The sequence below is a fragment of the Crocodylus porosus genome, unplaced genomic scaffold (assembly GCF_001723895.1).
Source record: "Crocodylus porosus isolate Cpor-Errol unplaced genomic scaffold, CroPor_comp1, whole genome shotgun sequence".
Classification (NCBI taxonomy): domain Eukaryota; kingdom Metazoa; phylum Chordata; order Crocodylia; family Crocodylidae; genus Crocodylus; species Crocodylus porosus.
In genome coordinates this window covers 35,014,117-35,036,261 of record NW_017728913.1, presented here as the reverse complement: position 1 = coordinate 35,036,261, position 22,145 = coordinate 35,014,117, and the positions used below count along the sequence as shown (strand labels likewise).

Below are 22,145 nucleotides of genomic sequence, written 5' to 3'. Positions count from 1 at the left end.
GCTTTCACTGCTTTCCTGTGTGCCTGCTCCAGCACTACGTGGCCCTGGCCTGAATCGCTGAACCACAGGAGCATGGGGCTGTGCCAATACCTGGGGGCCAGAAGCAGGTGGGGGGGGGAGTGTCCATTCAATGAGGGAGGGGGAGAGAGAGTGCTCATAGGGCAAGTCCCACAAACACACATGTACCCAACACCCTCTCGCGTTGCCATACATGCAGAAACCCACCCCCACACTCCCCCCTCCAAAGCCCCCCACATGCTCCCACACCCCACAGCCTCTACACCAGTGGTTCTGGACCTTTTTCAGTCAACACACCCCTTGGTCTCAGAGTGAGACTTCACATACCCGCTTTCAATGGGAAATTATTTTTTTTAGGCCCTTCAACCCATGTTAGGGGATACATGAGAGATATTTCATACACTGTCTAATGAAGCAACACATACCCCCTGTTTAGAACTGCTTTTCTGTACACCTATCCACCCCCCCCAAAAAACCACTACACATACACATCCGTACCCTCCCCACACCCCACATACCAACAGCCTTCCAACCTATACCCACCCCCCATGCTCCCCACCTCCCCCCACAATATGCAATAGTAAGACTTCATTTTAAGCTATTGTATAATCACCTTTATGTACACTACACAAACACATGTAAATCAGGACAAAAATATTATTTTAAAGCAAATTAATGAATGTTGTAGATGTTTGATTTTTAAAATATAATTGGGTATTTTTCTGGTTCTGAAGTGGCAAAACCCCTTGCTGAAAGGAGTATTTCTGGGGACAAGCAGAGGGACCTCCGTGGCAAAGGTACGGGGTTATGGAGTGGGACTTCCAGTCCCAAGATGGTGGGGCACCTACCAGGGGGTGGGGCAACCCAAGAGGCTCTCTAAGCAGCCCTCCACCCGAAATAATTGCCTGCCCCTGCTCTAAAGTCTAACGTTAGACATCATGCTTATTACAGTTACGATCCCTGGATGTCCCATGCTGTCTTTTGAGGATTCAAGTAACATGATCTACCAGGATTGCACAATAAGAATCCTGTAGCTTGAAATTTACTTTGTAGATTATCACAACTTTAAAAGCCAACTAAACCTTCAAAGTATCTCAATAGTAAAGTAATTCTTGTAACAATCTGATGCCTCACCTCTTTGCAGGTTTTTACATAGTCAAAAGCTTGAGCTTGACGAGGAAATATTTTCCAAACAGAGGATGGTTGCCATGGTTTGGACAGCTTTGGCCTATAAGCTGAGCAAAGTGGGTTTCTTTTATATTGAGATTCTAGTTCTTCAATCTTCTTCAGTTTTTCTTCCCATTTTCTCTTCATCTGTCCTCAGGCAGTGAGAAACTAACCTATAGCACTATATTAAATATGTAAATATAAAAATGGTTTTTGGTTTGGGCTTTCATTTTCAATAAACAAGTCTGCTTTTCTAAGGTTGATCTGTTGCATATAGTGAGTATATACTCCACTTAATGAATAACGGTAGCCATATTCAAGATTAACACTCACTTTGCCATAAAATTCCTTTTAACGTTACAATCCCCTTACATTCCCAGATCAGTAAGAGAACTTGTTTTCACATCAGCTGCATGAAGAATCAAGTTGTGGAACCGTTAGGCTTGTTCCACTATCGGCGCACCAGAAAGGGCTTAGTCTAAAGGAAGCCTGAGATCATTCTATAACATTCTGCTTACAGAACACTAATAACTTACCTACAAGAACAATGTGCCAAATTATAATTAGGCATTCTCCCACCAATACTGGAAAGTATATAAATATGTTTCACAAATAAATGAAGAGTGTAAAATGATTAATCTAGGCCAGGGGTGTCAAACTCATCTGAAAGATGCACGGTATGGGTCTGGTCCATAGACCAGATCAGGATCCATCACCCCACATTGGATCTAGCACCTGTGGCACCTATCTTGGACCCAGCAGAAAGAGGCCCAACCACCCTGGTGTTTGGCTGTCACCCTGAAAACAAACTGGCATAAGGCTTCTTCCCAGGGTGATATTAGAGCTCTAACACTGCTGTTCTCACCTGGGTGCTTGGCAACCAAGCAAGCAAGAAATGTGTATGGTGCTGGAGCCCCAGCAGCACTATGGTTTCTTCCTGCAGCTGCAGCCAAGCGGACAGGCAAGAGCTGGCTACTTGGCACCTGTTGCCAGAACAAACCACAGCATCGGGCTTCTTCCCACAATGCTGCTGCAGCTCCAGCACCGTGACTCTTGCCCAGGTGCTTGGCTGCCACTGCAAGAAGATCCCCTATTGCAACCAGAGTTGGGGCAAAATCTGCAGCCCGAATGACCCAGCTCTGCAGGATGGATCCAGTCCACAGGTTGTATGTTTGACACCCCTGGTCTAGGCCACACAGCCAGTCAGTCCTTGAGACAGGATTAGATTTGTGTCCTTAGTTCCCGACCCTAAATTTGTTAGACCCTTGTATCCCAGGCAAATGAAAACAACTAAATCTGAACTTTGTATTTCAGCCTCACCTTGATAGTTGGTCATACTGTTTTATAACCTCAAGATTTCATGGATTTATTCACTTGTATACACGTTTACTGGAAAAGTTGTTACGCTTTTGAAACAGCAGACCTACCTGTGCTCAGAAGAGGCATTAGCACACCTGAGCTCACTATCACTCAGTCTTTGAGCTTCTGATCCTGCAAAGCAAATCTGAAGCAGGAACACTGAAAAACAAACACCAGCATCATTACAAACCAGCCTCACTTTTGGCATTTTTGCCCAGCGAAATGCCCTCGATCTCAAAACTCTTTCAAGCGAGCACGGCAGTTTCTAGTTTTATCACAGACACACAAGACCTGATCCTGCTACCATTAACTGATTTGTTCCCCTTTCCCCTTGTAAATCTTTTTTTTTGCATCATTGCTTTCTTTCCCCTGCTTCTTCACACCCCACCTCTTCTACTTTGGATTCTCTCTCCCCGACTCCGTATCCCACCAGGATTACTCAGCCGGGACATCAATAGAGTACAACTAACTCCGGGGTGGGCAAAATGCGGCCTGCCAGGCCATTCTATTTGGCCCATGGGGATCCTAAAAAATTTAGAAAAATCAACATTTTTTTGCCCTGGGCTGCCTGTCATGTGGCCCTTGATGGTTTGCCAAAACTCTGTAAGCATCCCTCCACCCAAAATAATTGCCTGTCCCTGAACTAGCTCCACACCCTGCCCTCTGGTCAATTACAGGCCAGGTCCACAAGGGGAATGTCAGTATTTAACACCCCCTTTATGCACTCATGTCCAGAACAATAATATCCTCAAATGGCCCCGTCTAATACTAGATACCTTAATGCCCTAGAAGTGCTACAAGCGCCTGTTTCCACCAGCAAAGTCTCCCAGGCATGTAAACTGAGGCTGGTGAGCACGCAGCCACCTACCAGTACTTTCCAGACCTCCTCAGGTCACTGAAACCATTGGTGCCCAACTCCTACCCCCTTCGTAAAGACCTTTGCTCCACTGATGCCCCCGTGTCTCGGCAGGACACAACGACCTACGGGAGACCCCAGGGCAGGCACCCCCTGGCCTCCCCTGCATCCAGTGCACAGGGGGGCACCTTTTTGGCAGGCGAGTCACAGGCCTAACCGATCCCCTGTTCCCGCCCTGTCTGTCGCTCTGCTTGCTGCTCCCTGCCGTGTGGCGGAGACGGAGGCCACGTGCGGTACCAGCCCTGCAGCAGAAGCCCCAGGCACGACCCCGGCCCGGGGACGAGCTAAGAGACACCACAACCCTCCCACAACGACACCCCCACTCCCCGCCCTGTGTGGGTGGGGAGCCGCCGCAAAGGCTGCCGGGAGCCCCCCCCCCCCCCCCGCTTCGAACAAACCGCGCGGGGCGGGGCTTCGGCTTCCCTTTGCCCGCAGCTCAGGCGGCGCTCGCAGCGGGAGGAGAACGGTGGCAGGTCGGTACCACAGCGCGGCGCCGGGGAAGGGGAGTGGGGATTCCGCCCCCGTGGTGCTGCCCGCGGGTCCCGTGCGAGGACCAGTCTCCTCGCCGCGGCGGGGGAGGTGGCGGCGCGGGCCCGCCGGACAAAGGCTGCGCCCAGCGCGGGGTAAGAGGCTGCGGAGCCTGCGCGGACTTGGCGGCGCCGCCCCAGCCCCGGCTTCAGCTCTCAGTCTCGCCCTTCGCCGCCCGCTGCTCCCCGCTGTCTGGGACCCGGCTGCTTAGCGCGGCGATCCCTGCTGGCCCGGTCACTTGGCAGCGGGAAGTGGTGCCCGTTCCTCCCCCGCCTCCTGAACTGCCGTTGTAGAAAGAGCGTTTGAGTGAGGTTGTACCCCTCACTGGGTGCAGGAAATAGGGAAGAGGCAAGGATTTATGTGGGTGGAGTCTTGTACTGGACCCCGGTTTGGTTGGGAGAGACTTAGACAAGCTTTTGAACGCAGTTAGAGCCGGGTGATGCTGCTGAAGTGTCCCTGCCCGGCTCCCTACAACTTCTGCTTTGACTTGCCCTCTCTTCCCCCACTGGCCACTGTATTCAGCAGCTCAACTAGGTCTGTCCCGACTGAGCGGTTACATTGTGGTTTGGGGTGTTAGCAGGAGTCTGGATGCCAGGCTCTAGAACGGCTTCTCTGCCCATGCGGCTCATGCGCAGCCAGCCAAAAAATGCCAAAGGCTTGGTGACATTCCCTGGCTTGAAAAGTGCTGCTGCCTGAGCAAGACTCAGCTGACCCAAAGAGCTTCAAATTTGTCTCTCTGCTATACCACACACAGAAATTATACCGTTAGCTGATGCTGAACGGGCTTGCCCCATACGTAAATAAATGCCTGATCCCCAAACGGCAGCCTTTGCCCTAGAAAATTAACACCAAGCCAGCTGCTTATTCTGACTCAAGATACTAAGGATGGTTTTGGAAGAGGCCAAAGCGCCAGAGCTGTGTTTATCAACCTAGCAGCCGCCTACGATACAGTTAACCACCAGTTCCTCCACAAGGCCCCAGAAATGACAAAAGATCTATACCTTACAGAGGTGATATGAACCTAGCTCAAAAACACTCTTTTTGCCAAAAGATGGGATGGGAACTGAAGTAGATGGAGGTGACAGATTAATGGCCTCCCCCAAAAGAAGCATACTTGCACCACTGTTACAGAACATGACTAGCTGATCAATTTGGAAACAAAAGGTTTCATCTGTGCAGACAGCCTGTGCATAACATGCCCAAACACTAGCTTTGACAATGTTGAAAAATCCCTTATGGAAGCACTAATTGGCCTAACTTCATACTACACTGAAAACCAATTGTGTATCAGCCCAACAAAAACCCAACCATGTATGTGCCTTCTGTCTGAAAAACCATTGAGGCCAACCACCGGCTCAGCACTGCATGTCTGGGACCCCACTATCCCAATCCAGTTTACCTTGTAGTCACCTTCGATCAAACCCTCATATAAAGCACACATCATGAAGACAAGAGCAAAGGTGAGCACTCAGAACAACTTTCTGCATAACTTCACCAGCTTGAAATGGGGAGTGAGCCTCTCAACCATTGGAAACACTGCTCTGGCTTCCAGCTTCTCTGCTGAGTATGCCCTGTACCAAGTGCCTTGACCCTATTCTGAATGATAGCTGCTATCACAGGATGTCTGAAGCCTACCAGCCTAAACAGGGCTAGCTGGCAATGCTCTGCCTGACATCAGAAGAGCAGTGGCCTGCAGGATAGAATCATTAAGACAAACTGAAGATGTGAGATGCCCCCTGTATGACCATCCTGCAACACCCAAACATCTGAAATCACGCAGGAGCTTCCACACCAGCACCCAACCTCTCAATGCCACACTCAAGGAGACAAGACTCCTACACATGTGGAATGAAAGGCTGAATAAAGTTTACCTGACAGTGGAATAAGGGCATTCCAGCAGCCGAGCCCTTACCACTAGGGGCTGATGAACCATGGCAAAGGTGGCAGATTCTCAACTTCCTACGTGCCGGAGTTAAGTGCTTTAAGAAACCAGTGAAGAAGGGGCTATACCATCAGTTCAGCCCTCTTTGACTGTGGCACAGAGCCTCAGGCTATGCAACTCCTGCTGTAATAATGTCTGCTGCTTGCAGGTGCGTGTACAATGAAAGACCTCACAAAGTACAATAAATGAGCATGTGTAACAAAATGGTCAATGGTTTTGTAGAGACACGAGAAGAAGATGACAACCAAGCAGCTGGTCCAATAAAAGATACCACCCACACACATCCTTGACTCTGACATGGAAATAGTATGTTTCTGCAGCCCCCATGGTTTCCATCAGGGTCCCTGTCCAAGGTATCCTCAGCCTGAACCTGTTAAGAAAGAGGAGTGTGCTGGCATTTCTGTCAGGTTGCAACCTTTGACCTATGCCTTCTGGTTTCTTTGTTGCATATCTGCCTCCCGTTAGATATTAGATAAGCTTGAAATTCTGTTTCTTACCTCAGAAGCCATCTGAACTCTAAAAAGTGCTTGGTTGCTACTATGATGAAAGCAGTATAAGAGCTGTATATAATGGGTCTGTGCTGTTTTATCCAGCCAACATTTCTGGGTCATCTCTTCCAGGAGCAAATTCAAGGCCTGATATTCCTGTTGTTCCCAGATTTTTTAGGTGTCTATGAAATCAGTGCAGTTCTTGACAGTTTTGCTACAGCCTAATAATTATGAATAGAGTTAGCTAACATATTTGACTGAAGTTGTTCCTGAAAAATGTAGTTTGAGATTGACTGAAATATTTTGCAAATTTATGCAGATTGCAGCAAATCAAAAATAAATTCTAAAATGGTTGACACCTGTTGTTTTGACTTGCCTGTTCAAAATACTGTTTAATTTCCAAATTTTACTTTCATTAAAATACTTCTGAAGATGTTAAATAATGTTCAAGAAGAGAATTAAAAAAACGATTTAAGAAACTAACTTCCCTTTGTTTCTACATTGGTCTAGTCTTCTGAATAGGATCTGGGAAATCAAGCACAAATGGTAAAGTTTATTATATTACATATGGCCAACTGCTGAAGTTTATAGTATTACAGTAACAGTTGCTTTCAGTAAGTGGACTTATGCTCCATTGGCTTCCCTGAACCTCTTTGTATAGATGCATAGTTTCACATTCACGATACATTTCTTTTTAATATCTTTCATTATGCATGATTATATTGTTTTTATTTAGAGAGCTAAGGACTTAAATCAGATGAGCTACTGCATTGGTCTCCAACCCCTTGCTTGCAGGAAATATGTTTCCCAAAGGATGTTCCAGCATAGTTCCTGGTAACAGGAAATCTTGCTTTCCCCAGATACATCTCACTTTAGGTTAACAGGGAGAACAAAGCGTGATGTTTCCCACAGCAGATTATTTCTTCAGCATTGTTACCACTGAAGGCTGGGGACTGCTGAGGTAATAAATGAAGAATGACTACTTGAAATTGGACCAGCATAATACAAGAAGTCAGGCTGGTGAGCTAAGAAAAGCCTTTTGGAGAGTTTACACCCACAGTGTAGTCTCTCTGCTTATTGTTAATTCATAGATGTTATGGCCCAAAGCCACCATTACTGTTATGTGGTTTAACTTCTTGAATAAACTAAGCCATTTAATTTACTCCCAAATTTATGCTTTGAGTCCTAAAGCTTTTAGAAAGCTATCCAGTCTTCACTGAAAGATTTCAAATGATGGTGAATCTACCATATCCCTAGGTTACAGTTGTTAATTATCCTCTTACACAATAGCTACACCTCATTTCAGTTTGAATGTTTCTCATTTTAGCTTCCAGCTACTAAGTATTGTTATGCAGCTGTCTGCTAGGTTAAAGAGCCCTTTGAACTGTAAGGTTTTTTTTCCCATTGTACATGGCCAGGTCACCTCTTAGCTCTCAGTTTTTAAGCAAATAGTTTGAGCTGTGTAAATCTCTCATTGTAAAGCATATTTTCGAGTTCTCAAATCTTTCTTATACTTTCTCTGAAGTCCTTACAATCTTTCAACATCCCTTTTAAAAGTTTGGACGTAATATCAACAGTGGAGTCTTAAGTCAGAAGGCAGGGTAGATATGCACTGTATAGGCTAACTAAATCAGAAATGCATAGCATAAGCCAGGGGTTCCCAATCTTTTTTATGCTGAGGACCAGCAGGTTGTTGACTGGAAGTGACCACAGACCGGCAAGCTGTGGACTGGAAGTGACTGTGAACCAGCAAATTGCAGACCAGAAGTGACCAGCATACTGTGGGGAGGTAGCCAACCCTTTTTTTTATATTCAGAATAAAAAAGGGTTGACTGCTGCTCCACAGTATGCTGGTCACTTCCAGTCCATGGTCACTTCTGGTCTGGCAGCTAGCCCTCCTGCAGACCAGCAGATAACCCTTCACGGCTTGCCACGGGGCCACAGCCCAGGGATTGGGAACCCCTGGCATAACCTTTATGAAAGCTTTGCGAAAGCTTATACTATGCATCTCTGATTTAGTTAGTCTGCAAGGAGCAAATCTACCCTGCCTTCTGCCTTACCAATTAATCCTTTCAGCCAAAACATTTCACTGGACAAATATATTCACCAGGTATCTAGAATAACCCCATAATCCTTTTCTAAGTCATTGCTTTCCAGGATACAATCCTCCTTTCCAATATGGCTTATACTGATAGTAGATTTATGGCTTTACATTTTTTGTTTTGTTTTGTGTTAGCATATTTTCTATTAATTCAGAATAAATCATCAAGTATTAGACTTACTGAAAGAAATTTCCTTAGTGGCCACAGGCAAAATTAGAAAACCAAATTACAGTGTAGTAACTCCATGCTTCAGCTACTGTGTCATGCAGTATGTATTGTTTGTTTTTTTTCCCCCATGTTGCATCATTTTACTTGACAGAGCCTAATTTAAGCATTTGCCATCTGTTACCTATGGATGCAAACAAACCATAAAGCTATCCCTGCGGTTAATAAAAAGAGATGTTTTAAGAAATACTTGTTTAGAGCAGTGGTTGACGGTGTTTTCCAGCAGTGGAATGGAATGGCCCAGCTTGTGTCCAAGGCGGGCTGGCACTAGGACTTGCCTGTCACTGCTACTTCTTCCTGCTGCCACTTTTCTCTCCTGCCTGGCTGCAACACAGCACAAGAAAACTCCTCACTACTGAGCTGCCCAGCTTACACAGCCCCCCCGCCCCACCTCCCCCCACCTATGGGCCCCAGCTCTGCTAATCAGATGCCATGGCCCATAGGTTACTAACCCCTGCTTTTGAGGGTTAAGAGACTAGAAACCACAGTTCTTTCCAAGGGATGAGAGGAACTCATTTTCCCTATTGACACTTGAGGACTGCTGACAATGATTCCCATGAAGCCTTTGTCAGTGGAAGGATGATAGTTTCACTAACGCTTTTCACAACACTACATAATTTTCTGGATGTGGCTGTTAGAAAGCACTTTTCATTCATCTCTTGCCCACCCATTTGGGACAGGATTCTTTCCTTAAGTGTTAAAGAAACATAATTTTTTGTCTTTTTTTTTTTACAGTATTATGCTCCATATACAGGGAGTTCATTGTAATAACTACTGTTGTCTTTGTTTCATAGCATAGCATAATATGTGTTCCATATGTGAACTATGGTTATATAGAGCATAACTCCACAGATCCAGATTTCAGTAGCATGAGTAAGAAAATGTGCAGTATTTAATATTAGCAATATTCTATAGAGAAATGTAGTTTAAATGTTTATTATTCAAGTCTGTTGTTTCTTTTTTCCTTCTAGGCTGGTCATTTTAGACAGCTGTACTGGTCATTCCAGTATTCCATGCGTGCACACTTTCTGCTTGTTCTCTTAGTTCAGGGGTGTCAAACTCACCTCCTCCCTATTAAATCCACGCAGCAGGGCTCCTCATATGGTCATGCCTCCAAAATCTCTGGTCCTCCCCCAGCCTAGCAATGCTGTGCAGCCTGGAAGGAGTGCCTCTGCAGGCCAGATGCTGCCCTTGGGCCATGTGTCTGACAGTCTTGCCTTAGAAGAATATTTGCAGTTTTCCAGTGTAATTGTATAGGGTGAAAAACTGCAGAGAGAAAATAAATCACAGATGATCTTGTAAAATTCTTAACTCATAGCTTCTGTTTTGGTATGCTTATTTTAGTATCGCTGTGATGATCACTACTTCACAACAGTTGGCATATATTGAACACATGTTGTCTTGTCCATAGCCATTTGAATGTTCAGGGTGTTTGAATGTTTTCGGGTGTGTGGAGTAACTGGATACTATTCAGTTATTTACTCTTTTTATCATAGGAAATTGAATATTATTTCAATTTATAGCAATTTCCCATAATGTATATGTTTCATAATTCAGATGTATACTTGTGTCCTAAAATGAAGCATTGTTAAACTGGAGTTAGGGACTGGATTAGTAATGGCTCTAAATAACTCATTTGACTTTTGTAAAGAAGATTAGTAACCGATCATTGTTACAACAAAAGGAATAACCTGGAAGAGCTATGCTAAATTTAAAAAAAATTGTATTCATAATGTACTATGCATGTAGGTTGTGACAATTATTTTGTTTTGTAGCCTGCCAGAAGTTCTAATTTTTGGACCTGCTTCAAAGATTGCTTCTTTGGCACACACCCCTATACATGAATTTACAGAGCACATTCACTTATATCTTCTACTCCTTTTGTAGCATCTGTCTCTTATGTCTGTGATCTTTTTATTATTAATAAAAATAAGAAATTGAGTAGAAGCTACCCTGTAATGCAAAGTAAATATTCTACAAGCTAAGGAAAAAAGACGCATGTTATGCCAGTGGTGACCAGCTATTTCTTTGCGGGGGGGAGAGGGGGTTATTTATTTTCAATTCTATCACTGTTAAAAGCTTCTCTTACCTAAGCTGATACTTTAAGCATTAGGGATACAGATCTATAGAAGCAAAACAAGGAATAAAAATCTATAGAAGAAAAACAATAATTTAAATTAATTCTGAATGTGTTTTCCCAAAGTACTTTTTTCACCCTTCATAGTATGAGATCACCCTCCTTAGAGAGATGTGTCCTCTGTTTGACAGAGTATGACATCATTGCATTAGCTAAGTAAGATGAGGTAATTCTTAGCCATACTGCTATAAATTATCTAGAACCAGCCTTCTCCCAAGAGCATTGCTGCTGCCTTGTGTTGGTATCAGCATTGTGGAATGGAAAATAATGTTTCTGACAGAGCCCAGCAACAAAAAGATGACTGCTCCTAGGTCTGTCTTTTGTTCTTCAGACAAGTGCAGCTGGGTTGTTTCATTAAGATGCTCAAAAATTCCTAGGACGTTAAAGGTGAATTGCAGGTATTGCATTGAAAACAAAGTGGATATATTGGTGTTTTAATGCCCAGATCAAGGGGAAGTAGAGCATTCAGCACATAACTGACTTCAATCTGTTACTTCAGTTCTCATGGTCACAAAGGCTACCTCCATGTAAAAGACTACAGCATACATTCAAGTCATATAGCAGCTGTTACTGTAACCTCTCTAGCCTATGTAATTAGCCAAAAATGTGTATTGTAAAAGCTTTTTTTTTGTGTTTTATAATAGGAATTTTCCACACTTTATGTGTAAAATGTTTGGCTTTTTTTAAATAACTACAGTTCGTTATAATTCAAAGATAGACTTACTACTTATTGGTGCTAAACATGGGGTTTACAATCCGGTAGAGTTTCAGGGGTATACATGACATTAACATCTTTTCTATATTGGACAGTTAATATGCTGCAAACTAAGATATACATTAACAGTGAATTTCCCATAGGTGCTGTAAAATCACACCTTAGCTTATTGTGCACTAACTTCCTTGTGTAGACAAGCCCTTAATGATTGTGTCTCAGTGTCCCTGTGCCCCTAGAAGAATAAAATGAGAGAGGGTGGGAATTAATGTAAGATCAGCTGTGGGCTTTTCCTTCCTATTTCTTCCTATTTGCACCAATCTTTACTATTTATCATTTCAGTTACAGTAGCAACCACTGTCCCCAGTCAAGGTCAAATTCTACGCTAGGCGTTAGATGCCATTTGCTTTATCAACCCCCCTCTCATTTCACCAGTTGGCACCACTTGAACCAGATCCCTAATCAAGTCTAAGGGTACAGGCACAGGACAAAAAGTGGACATATAATGCACATACAATTCCAATTATAAAGCAGCCCCATAGGGATGCAGCTGGGTGCCCTGGGCAGCAACAACTTCTGGTTTCACGAATCAGGTCTGATGAAATAGTGGGTAGTCTGTTTATAGCTAATGGTAAGCTTATGTTTAGATTTGCTGTGTACTGTGTGGTTTTCATGGGCAGCCAAAGATAAACTGAATCTAGTTTTAACTTTTGTATCTTTTTATGGGTTGCAGCAGGGGTGTCAAACTCTCTCCAGGCCCTCAGCTGGATCTGTGGAGCCAGCAACAGCTGTGGTGGGTCTGGGTTCAGGTTTGAGGGTGAGTGGCCAGCAGCACAGGTTGGGGAGCAGGTGGCAATACGGGTCTAGAAGTGGGTGGTGTTTGGATCAGGAGCAGACGGTAAGAGCTGTGAGAGAGCAGACAGTGGTGTGGATCCAGGGGCAGAAGCAGCACAAATGAGGAAACAGATGGCAGTCCAGGATGGACAGCAACAGAGCAAACAAAGACTGTATTTGCACAACCCTAGCTTGTATTGCTGCTGATAGCCCTGTCTCATTAATCATTACAGATAGCTAGCAGTGCTGGATTAGGTTAAAACAATGTAAACGTTTGCTGGTTATAATTGGATCAGGAATCATACCTGACTTATCAGTAGATGTACATTGGGTGGGCAGGAAGTCATATACAGTACATAGTGTATGCTCCCCAGTAATTCTATGGAGTATGTACATTACCTCATCAGAGACCTTGCAAACCACTATCTAGCCTCAGTTGAAAGTCTGCCTGTTTGAGGATATTTTCTGTTTCTCTTATGTCTGAACTGGAGCGATCAGAATTTAACACTGTAGTAGTCAATGCAAAGTAGGAACACAGGGCTGGAAGGGGCCTCTCCAGTCTGCTGCATTCATAAACAGCCATTTAACCACAGATTTCTAAAAATTGGTCACTACAAACCCTCACATATAACTAAAAAGCACAAAACTATAGGTAAAACAGAATTCTTTCCTTCAGTATCTGATCTAAGACTTAACATACTGTGGAAGTCAAGCTAATGGATTGTTTGTGTCACTCTTCTGAATACAGGCAACAAATCTGCTGTTCTTCAGGCATAGGGTACTATCCCAGTTCACTACAGGAGCTGCTATTTTATGTGTCAGTTCTTTCAGTATTCTGGACAGAAATGATCTAACCCCCCCGATATTGTGACAGAAAGCCATCTAAGTTTTGCTTCCATCAGTTTATATAATAGCACAATAAGATTTTTCAGGGCTATTTTCTATATAATTATTTATCCATACTGCTATTTTATTTGCTGTTTTGAGCAGGTGCTGTCACTGATTAGTTAAGACTAACCCCTATGTCTTTTTTCCTGAGTGATTAAACTTAATATAGAACACAATACTATCTACAGACAGGTCGTATGAGTCTTTCCAAATGTGCAATATTCAGAAAAAATCAGTTATACAAATTCAGTCATGCTGACCAGTTGCCTCACTTGAAATTATCTTGTAGTTCCTTGTGGTAATAAAGCAATGCATATATAAACTGAAAGTAGGAATTGGTTTCATACATTTCTGTTTTACTAGGTTTTCACGTTAAAAGAGAACAACAATGGCAGACTTAAAAGCCGGACTGCAGTCAGGAGAAGATGTAACAGATGCAAAATCTTTCATTGGCTCTGAACAGTGAGTGGGGTGTCTTTAATTTTATTGTTGTGAGAGGGGACCTTTCAAAGGGTTTTGTGTAGGTTGGAAGTAGGGGTTGTATTCAGTTTATCTCAGAATCAATTACGTGCATCACCTGCCCGTCTACATTGTCGAAGTAGATGCACTTCCTGGGCACATAGTCCAACATTGTTAAAAATTGCAAATTAAATAAATCAAGATGCAATACGAAAAAGTAAATTGCTTTTTTTATTTGTCTAACTGTATGTTTAATAGAACTGTACACACACAGTTTCACATGCTGGAGCTTTACTGTTCAGCATGGTTCTGCAGGCTGTTTTACACAGGTGACTGACTACCTGTACCTGTGTGAAACTGAGTGGATCTTATCAAGGATATTTTCATTGATGAAAATTGTATCGTAACAATATTAATGCTGATATAACATTATAGCAAGATTATAAATGGATTGAGGACATTTTATTTCTATGAATGCTTGGTGGACTTTGTAAACTCATCTGTTTATATTTCCTGGTTTCAGAAAGAACCCACCTGCTGGTAAATCCATGGACTCTGAAATACTGCCAGATGACCGTTACAAAATGGATTATCCAGAGATGGGGATATGTGTAATAGTAAATAATAAGAACTTCCATCAAGACACTGGTATCTACTGCTATTTCTATGTTCTTTTTACATTTTTGTCTTAATTGAGATAAAGCAATAAAACATAATTTTCTTCAAAATTAAATATGCAACGAAATGGTCTTGATATTTGTAAGAAAAATGTAATCAATACATACTGCAAAATATGTGAGGGGTAGGAATCTGTGAATACACCAGAGTATAGGAATAGGGAACTTGAAATCCTTAACAAACTGGTTTGCAATGCAAACTCATCTCAGGTCTTCAGTTTTGGCACATTACTTAAACTCATAGACAACATAAAGCCTACAGGCCTCCGCTTACACCCAGGCTGGGGCTGGACAGTGAGGAGCTATGATAGGGATGGGCAGCTGGAAGCTGTGCTCTCATTGTCACCACTTCTCTCTACTTCCTGCTCCTTGGCTGCTGTGCAGGCATTTTCCATCTGGTGGAGAACTGAGCCAGGGCTGGGCAGCTTCCAGCTGTGCCTGCACTGCTGTTGGGGGCAGAGAAGATTTGAGGGGGAAGTGGGAGGAGTGAGTGGATAGGCAGCTGGGAGAAGTGGAAGCAGTGCAGACAGCTTTCAGCTCCCCTGGCTTCAGCACAGCTTACAGCTGTTTGGCCTTAGCACAGGCTCAGGTAAAGCTCCCTTGCTGCTGACACACCACCAAAACCACCCAGCCTATGCCTGACTGGACCCTCTGACCTACAGCTTAAAAAGGTTGCCAGTACTTGCCATAGATTATTTTTTCACAGCATTTCTTTTTTAGAAGAAAAATGCTGATTTTTTTTTTTAATGAATAATCTTTGATTCTCTAAATAAATGCCTAATGTAGCTGATGCTTTTTTTTGCACAGGTGTAAATCTGAAAAAACATTGGTTTCAGTGGAGTTATTCCAGAGTTATCTGAGTATAACTGAGAAAAGTATTTAGCTCTGATATCTCATTCGCATTGTATTTTCATAATGAACTCACAGTAAATCTTTTTTTAATCTACAGGAATGGCATTTCGAGCCGGTACAGATGCAGATGCTGCACTTATCAGAGAAACTTTTATAACTTTAGGTTACAAAGTCAAGCTTAACAATGATCTTAAATGTGAGCAAATTCTTAGCCTTTTGAAAAATGGTAAGTAATAATAAGCTAGGCATTGGGGGTGTGTGAAACGGGCCCTATTCAAGTCCTGATTCGGGCTGAATCCAAGACAGCAATTCGATTCGTTGACGGATCACGGTCCCTGATTCGATTAGGCCAAGTCTGAATCTGAAGATTCAATCCTGATTCAGAGACTCAGCAATTCAGCTATAGACACAGCTTTAAATGTTTTTTCTACATACCTCAAGGTACCAGGCATGGTTCATGAACACTTCAATGCCAGGACAGATGGAGTGTCCCACAGAAGCGCGGTGTGCTTGGCAGTGAACTCCCACACATGCTCAGCAGTGAACCTGGAAGTGGATCAGAAGTACTTCCAGTCCACTTCTGGGTCCACCGGAGAGCACGCTGTGGGCCCCGCACCCACCCAGCTTGGCAATCGGCTGCAGGGGGACCCCAGGTGCCCCCCCCTCCCCCCGACCCAGGAGGCACCAGCTAGTGGGGCACAAGGGAGGACCCCCAGCATTCATGAGCTCCCTGGTACCATGAGGTATGTAGGAAAAACATTTAAAGCTTTGTCTATGTCCAAATCTCTGAATCCTTCCGAATCTCTCTGAATCGATTCAGAGGGTTCTGATTTGATTCAGGAGATTAAAGGATCTCCTGATTTGATTTGGATTTGGAGATTTGGCCACCAAATCAGGCCAGATCTCCACCAAATCTAATCAGGGACCAGAGCTTCGCACAGCCCTACTAGGCGTACATATTACAATGTTGCTATGGTGTAAAGCACAGGTGTTGAACTCACTAACAGCTCCACACCAGATCCAATCTGCAGGGCTCCTCATGGACCAGATCCATGGGGGTGGCTGCCATTGCCACTGTGGGCAGCAGTGAGGGGTCCCACTCCCCAGGGACATCCCAACAGTGTGAGGAGCACCAGTCAGAACCAGCCCTGTAGTGAGGTCCTGTCCCTGCATGATAGGTGGAGCAGGTTTTATTCCCTGTGTAGTGATCCCACAATGGTGATGGTGGTGGGTCTGGGTCATGGGTCCACTGGCAGAACCAGTGGGTCCAGATGTGAGATCTGGAGGTGGCAGCAGCAAACCAAATTCATTGGTAACAGCAATGGCCAGCAGAGCCTAAGGGCTCTGAACTTTGTAGCAGGGCATCCCCCCAACTTCTGGTGGTTTGCTGGTAGCGTGGCAGGCTGGATAGAGCAGGCCGTATGCTTGACACTCCTGGTATACATTTCTTCAAACACTTAGCGAGTGAATAGCGAATGCTTCTAACCAGTAGAAAATCATGGCTACAAAAAAAATTATGATTTCTGTTATTTTAGGGTCTTTGGGCTGGATCCTCTGAGATGCTGAGAACTTGGGGCAGACCCAGCAAAGAATGTGCTTAATTTTAAAACTCATCTATAATCTACTAGCTTCAGCAACACTGCTCACATGCTTAAATATTTTGTGGAATTAGCCCAGAACATTCTTCACCTTGCAGGATTGCATCCTATATGTAGTTTACTAATACTATCAAAATGTAAACTTCCTTTCACCTCAGCTTTGTGTTCACAACTGCTTCAGCACTGCTTTCTTCTCACAGCCCCTGCTTTGGAAAGCGAATGAAGAAGTATTTTTAATCTATCTTAGACTTTAAAGTTCCTTCCTGTAAGGATCTGTTCACTGTGTACTTCTAACATATATTAAAACTACCAATAATTGACTTAAAATAATATTTTTCATTTTAAATTTCATTTACATTTTCCTCCTGTATCATGACTTAACTTTCATATTTACTGCTGCTATAAATCTGCTTCTATTCCTACCATTACTTCTGTAATTATTATGGGGATATGGCCACAGTATTTCAACAGTCTTTCCTGCACCCCAAGAATCAGTTTAGCAAAGATATTTGCTCCATCTTGGGAGAAATGCAGCAGAAGGTTCAGGTTTCGTTTAGCCATGTTTTGATTAAGGAATCTGAACCCTGAAAAAACAGAACAGCAAGAAAATTTTATATAATGGAAAAATAAGACCAACTCCCTTGCGTGATCTGAAAAAATTGTAGGGACAACAACATTGGGGACGAGGCAGGCACAAAGGGCAACACAGTGAAAGCTATGAGTAACTTGTGAAAACCCAGCAGGATATTTTGAGTTTGATTCAGAGATGAGTTACATGTACTTCCAGAAGAAGAATATAATTCAGGTGAAGCATTCTGGATCACTTTCATGTAAAGTAGGGTAATTGGGAAAAAATAAGAGGATTAATTGCAATAGCACTCAAAGAATGAACTCAGTGGAGTATGAAATTAATGTTAACCTGAAACTATGCATATAATAGTGATAGGTGTTGCAGGAAACAACTTATAAATGTTTATGATAGAAGCTTGAATTGGTATTCTTGGCTCTTCCACTGTCCAACAAGGCATCTGATCCACTGTGACCCAGTGATTCAGGAAAATACACGCACCCTCATTGAAGTTGTTCTGGCAAGCAGGGAGAATGTTACTGTATTAGTCAGTTTTGGTTGTCAAGCAGCTCATTACTCAAGATGTCAGTGTTGCTCCCCAAAATGCAGAATGTTGATTTAGTTAATTTCTTTTTCTAAAGTTCAAAAGACTGGACCACAAGGTCTCTCGCCAGCAGTCAAAATTGACTGAGTGGCTTTTAAGGCAGGTGGGGTGGGGTAAGACTAACCTACGGTGAAGTTAATTAATTTACTGTAGCCAAATACTGGCACACATGTAGACAGTAATGCTTTACTACAGAGCTAATTAGTCAACTGCAGTAAAGGGCATGTGTAGATGCACCCAAGAATTGTCAGAATTCCTAAAATAAATACATAAATTGAATATAAGTATTTATCTTTTCTTTCCAGTTGCTAAAGAAGATCACAGCAAGCGGAGCAGTTTTGCTTGTGTGTTGTTAAGTCATGGTGATGAGGGAGTGATCTTCGGTACAGATGGTCCTCTTGAGTTGAAAATATTAACAGGACTCTTCAAAGGTCAAAGATGCAAGACTCTAGTTGGAAAGCCAAAACTCTTCTTTATTCAGGTAATATTAACTGATTTGGTAAATACTTACTATGTGCAAGTTTTGCTTAGGCACTGAGGCAAACCAAGAGTTTTATACTTCCTTTGTTTCCTGCTTGAGGAATAGAGTACTTTCCATGAGTGCAAGAGGCATGACTCTGGCTCTTTGTAGATAGCCAGTTGATATGATAGGCTAAGCTATGAATTTCAGAGGGGTAATTGAAAGAATTATTTAAAATAGTGGTGCTCAACCTTTTTGGCCAGCTGGTGGGATGGGCAGTGCCCAGGTTGTCCACGAGCCGGATCTTGTTGGTCCCAATCTGGCACAGGGTGGTTGAGGCAGGGCCCCATCCAGCTGCACCCCTGCTGCACTGAGGGGTGCAGGTGGCATCCAGGGGCCCCAGCCTAGCTCAGTGTGGGGGGAGGGGACATGGCCAAGCCCCAGCCTGGCCCTGCAGAGGCGTAAGGTGGGGAGCTTTGCCCAGCCCCATCCAGGCCAGAGAAAGGGATATAGCCTGGCTTCATCGTGCCATGGGGGTGAGAGAAGAGGCATGGCCTAGCCCCAGCCTGCTGCATGGGGGTCGGGGTTTGGGAATTTGGCTGTAGGGAAGGGTGGCAATATTTATTGCCACCACTCCCCTGCAGCCAAATTTCCCAATCTGTGGGCAGCCCTGAAGGCTGGAATACCTATGGCTCCATGGGATGCATTTGTCCCGTGGGCTGGAGATTGAGCACTCCTGCTTTAAAACATTAGTTAGAATTTCAATGAGTTCTTAAATATGAAATCAATGTATTCACTGTAAGGGTGGCCAGAGCCTGGAATAGGCTTCCCAGAGATGTGGTGCTCTCACCTTCCCTGGAAATCTTCAAAAGGAGACTGGATAGGCATCTGGCTGGGGTCTTATGACCCCTCCCACCCCCAGTGCTTATTCCTGCCCATGGCAGGAGGTCGGACTCGATGATCTGTCTAGGTCCCTTCCAACTTATTGATTCTATGATTCTATGTTAAATGAATAAACCTTTAATTTACTAGAACTGGGGCAATCAGTTACAGAAACTCAGATTGTTTTACTTGGCATTCTGACAATAGGATTCTCATTCTTAATTCATTTAATAGTTTTTGAAATGTGAAACAGCTCTTCAAATTATGTTTAAATTAAAGTTTTAATTAACAGTAAATATTGTGATTATGTCTTTAACGTTTTTGTTCATTACCAAGTAGGCTTGTAGAGGGACAGATTTGGATCCTGGCATTGAGACAGACAGTGGACCAGAGGAAGGAATGTGTCAGAGAATACCTATAGAAGCAGACTTTTTATATGCATATTCTACTGCTCCTGGTAAGAGCTTCACTGAAAAATTCTTCATGGCTAAATATATAGAAATGTGTTTGTACTGATACAGGCAAGGTTCTTTGGATAGATGTGATATCTTTCATTAGACCAACTGAGTAGTTGGAAAAAAGTTCTTAGCAAGCTTTTGGACGCAGTCACCCTTCTTCAGGCACAGGGAGTCTCTGCTGTTCTGAGACTCCAAAGAATGAGAGAAGCTAAAAGTCTGACAGGATGTCAGGGAGAATGTAAATAGGTAGAAATTAGGAAAACAAAAGGTGGAGCAGGGTTTTTAGTTGTAGCCGTGTTGGTCTAAGGCAGTGGTCTCCAACCTTTTTCAGTAGGAGATCTTCTTTGGCATTTAAAAGCAACCCAAGACCTACTGTGCATTCCCCCCTGCCCCCACCCAGCAGGTAAATCTGTGGGGAGGGAAGGTGGGGGTGCAGATCAAGGCAAAGGGAGAAAAAATATTTGGGCGTGCAGCCCCCCAGCAGGTAAGTCTCTGGGGAAAAGGGTGGGAGGAAGGGAAAGGGCTGTGAGGGGAGGGGGCAAATCAAGGCTCCAGTCCAGTTCCTCCCTCAGTGGGGTCTTGATCTGGCCACCCAACCCCAAAGGCAGTGAGGGAGGGAGTGGGGCTGGGGCAAGGCAGTGGGATAGAGCCATAAGTGGCTTATCCATGGGGAGAGGGAGGCACGCACCCCAGGAAGGCATGCGGGGCGTGTGCCCCCAAGTCTGCACCCTGGCTGGGCTGGCTGCCACTGTGGGCTGGGTGGGGCCAGGGCTACACTGGGGTGCACTAGGGCCGGGCGGCGATAGAACTGGGAGAGGGGCTATGGGGGATACTACTGGCACCCAAAAATTTGCCATAACCTCCCCCATGGTGCCCCTTACAGTGCCGCCACCACTGCCTGGCTTGAGTGCAGCACGGCCCAGCTCCCCACCATGAATGCCTTCCAGCCCCAGCCCGCTCTCCCCCCCGCGCAGATCCCAGGGGGAGGGGTGGGCTCTTCATGGCAAGGAGCTGGGCTCCCCACCAGGGGAGATGCCTTGTTGGACCTGGTGCTGGCCACGGGTGATGACCTGGTGAGGGGGCTGCGGGTGCTTGACCACCTGGGGAACAGTGATCATGACCTGCTGGAATTCACCATCCAGTGCAAGGTGGCAAAGGCCTGCTGGAAGGCAGCAGCCCTAGATTTCAGGAGGGTGGACTTCAGTGAGCTAAGGAGAATAGTTGGGGAAGCACTGAGGTCCCAGAGGGGAGGGGAGCCAGGTGTCCAAACAGAGTGGTCACTCCTTAAGGAGATGATCCTCCAAGCCCAAAGGGAGGTAATCCCAACATGGATCAAAGGGAGCAGGATGGCGCAAAAGCCCCCATGGCTCACCAAAAGCATCTGGGAATGTCTTCTAGCAAAAAGAAAGGTGTACACCCAATGGAAAGGAGGGGCCATCACCAGGGAGGACTATACCATGGTTGCTCGGGGATGCAGGGGGGCGGTCAGGAAGGCCAAGGGGGAGATGGAACTGGAACTAGCTACCCGGATCAAGGACAACAAGAAGTCCTTTTTTAAATATATATGGGGCAAAAATAAGGTACCAGGTAACATGGGGCCCCTGCAAGACACGCTGGAAAATTTGATCATTATACCAGACAACAAAGCTAACCTATTTAACAACTTTTTTGCCTCCATTTTCCTGAGCAGGGACTGGATTAGCCCTGCCACTGGGCCCCCCTCAGGCCCCAGGGGAGGCGCTCCTAGCCAAGGGTCAGTGAGGATCTAGTCAGGGAACTTCTGGAGGGACTGGATGTATTTAAATCAGCTGGTCTGGACAATCTCCACTCCAGAGTGCTGAGGGAATTAGCTGAGGTCATTGCAGGACCCCGGCACGGCTTTACGAGCACTCGTGGTGCTCTGGTGTGGTGGCAGAGGACTGGGGCCATTGTGGTCCCATCTTCAAAAAAAGGAGGAAGGAGGACCCAGGAAACTATAGGTCAGTTAATCTTACCTCGATCCTGGGTAAGCTTTTTGAGAGAATTATTCTGGCACGTGTCCATGAGGGGCCAGCAGGGGAGATTATGTTTAGGGGCAAACAAGATGGGTTCATTAAAGGCAGGTCCTGTTAGACCAACCTGGTGGCCTTCTACAACCAGGTCACCAAATCCTTAGATGCAGGGGTAGCAGTGGACATAGTCTTCCTGGACTTTTGGAAGGCCTTCGACACTGTCTCTCACCCCATTCTTATTAAGAAACTGGGGGGCTGTGGTGTTGACACCTACACAGTC

At 44.6% G+C, this 22,145-nt stretch overlaps 2 protein-coding genes across 5 annotated transcripts in view; one reads left to right on the top strand and one right to left on the bottom strand.

Moving 5' to 3' along the window:
• Window positions 1-3,780, bottom strand: part of PRIMPOL (primase and DNA directed polymerase) — a 28,414-nt gene extending 24,634 nt beyond the window's left edge. Inside the window, exons 1-3 of one of the 3 annotated variants that reach the window (XM_019534677.1) lie at window positions 3,589-3,780; window positions 2,613-2,703; window positions 1,153-1,366 (exon numbers count right to left, since the gene is read on the bottom strand). In XM_019534677.1, coding sequence (XP_019390222.1) covers window positions 1,153-1,332 — 180 coding nt within the window. In that variant the 5' untranslated portion in view covers window positions 1,333-1,366; window positions 2,613-2,703; window positions 3,589-3,780. Of the gene's footprint in view, window positions 1-1,152; window positions 1,367-2,612; window positions 2,704-3,588 lie in introns of those variants that run through there. The other 2 variants (XM_019534679.1, XM_019534678.1) reach the window with 2 other exon arrangements.
• Window positions 3,781-3,866: 86 nt separating this feature from the next.
• The window catches only part of CASP3 (caspase 3), a 25,818-nt gene continuing 7,539 nt past the window's right edge, over window positions 3,867-22,145 (top strand). Inside the window, exons 1-7 of one of the 2 annotated variants that reach the window (XM_019534683.1) lie at window positions 3,867-3,933; window positions 13,680-13,779; window positions 13,903-13,931; window positions 14,299-14,423; window positions 15,402-15,530; window positions 18,380-18,555; window positions 19,756-19,873. In XM_019534683.1, the coding sequence (XP_019390228.1) occupies window positions 13,705-13,779; window positions 13,903-13,931; window positions 14,299-14,423; window positions 15,402-15,530; window positions 18,380-18,555; window positions 19,756-19,873 (652 nt within the window). In that variant the 5' untranslated portion in view covers window positions 3,867-3,933; window positions 13,680-13,704. Of the gene's footprint in view, window positions 3,934-6,146; window positions 6,237-13,679; window positions 13,780-13,902; window positions 13,932-14,298; window positions 14,424-15,401; window positions 15,531-18,379; window positions 18,556-19,755; window positions 19,874-22,145 lie in introns of those variants that run through there. The other variant, XM_019534684.1, reaches the window with a different exon arrangement.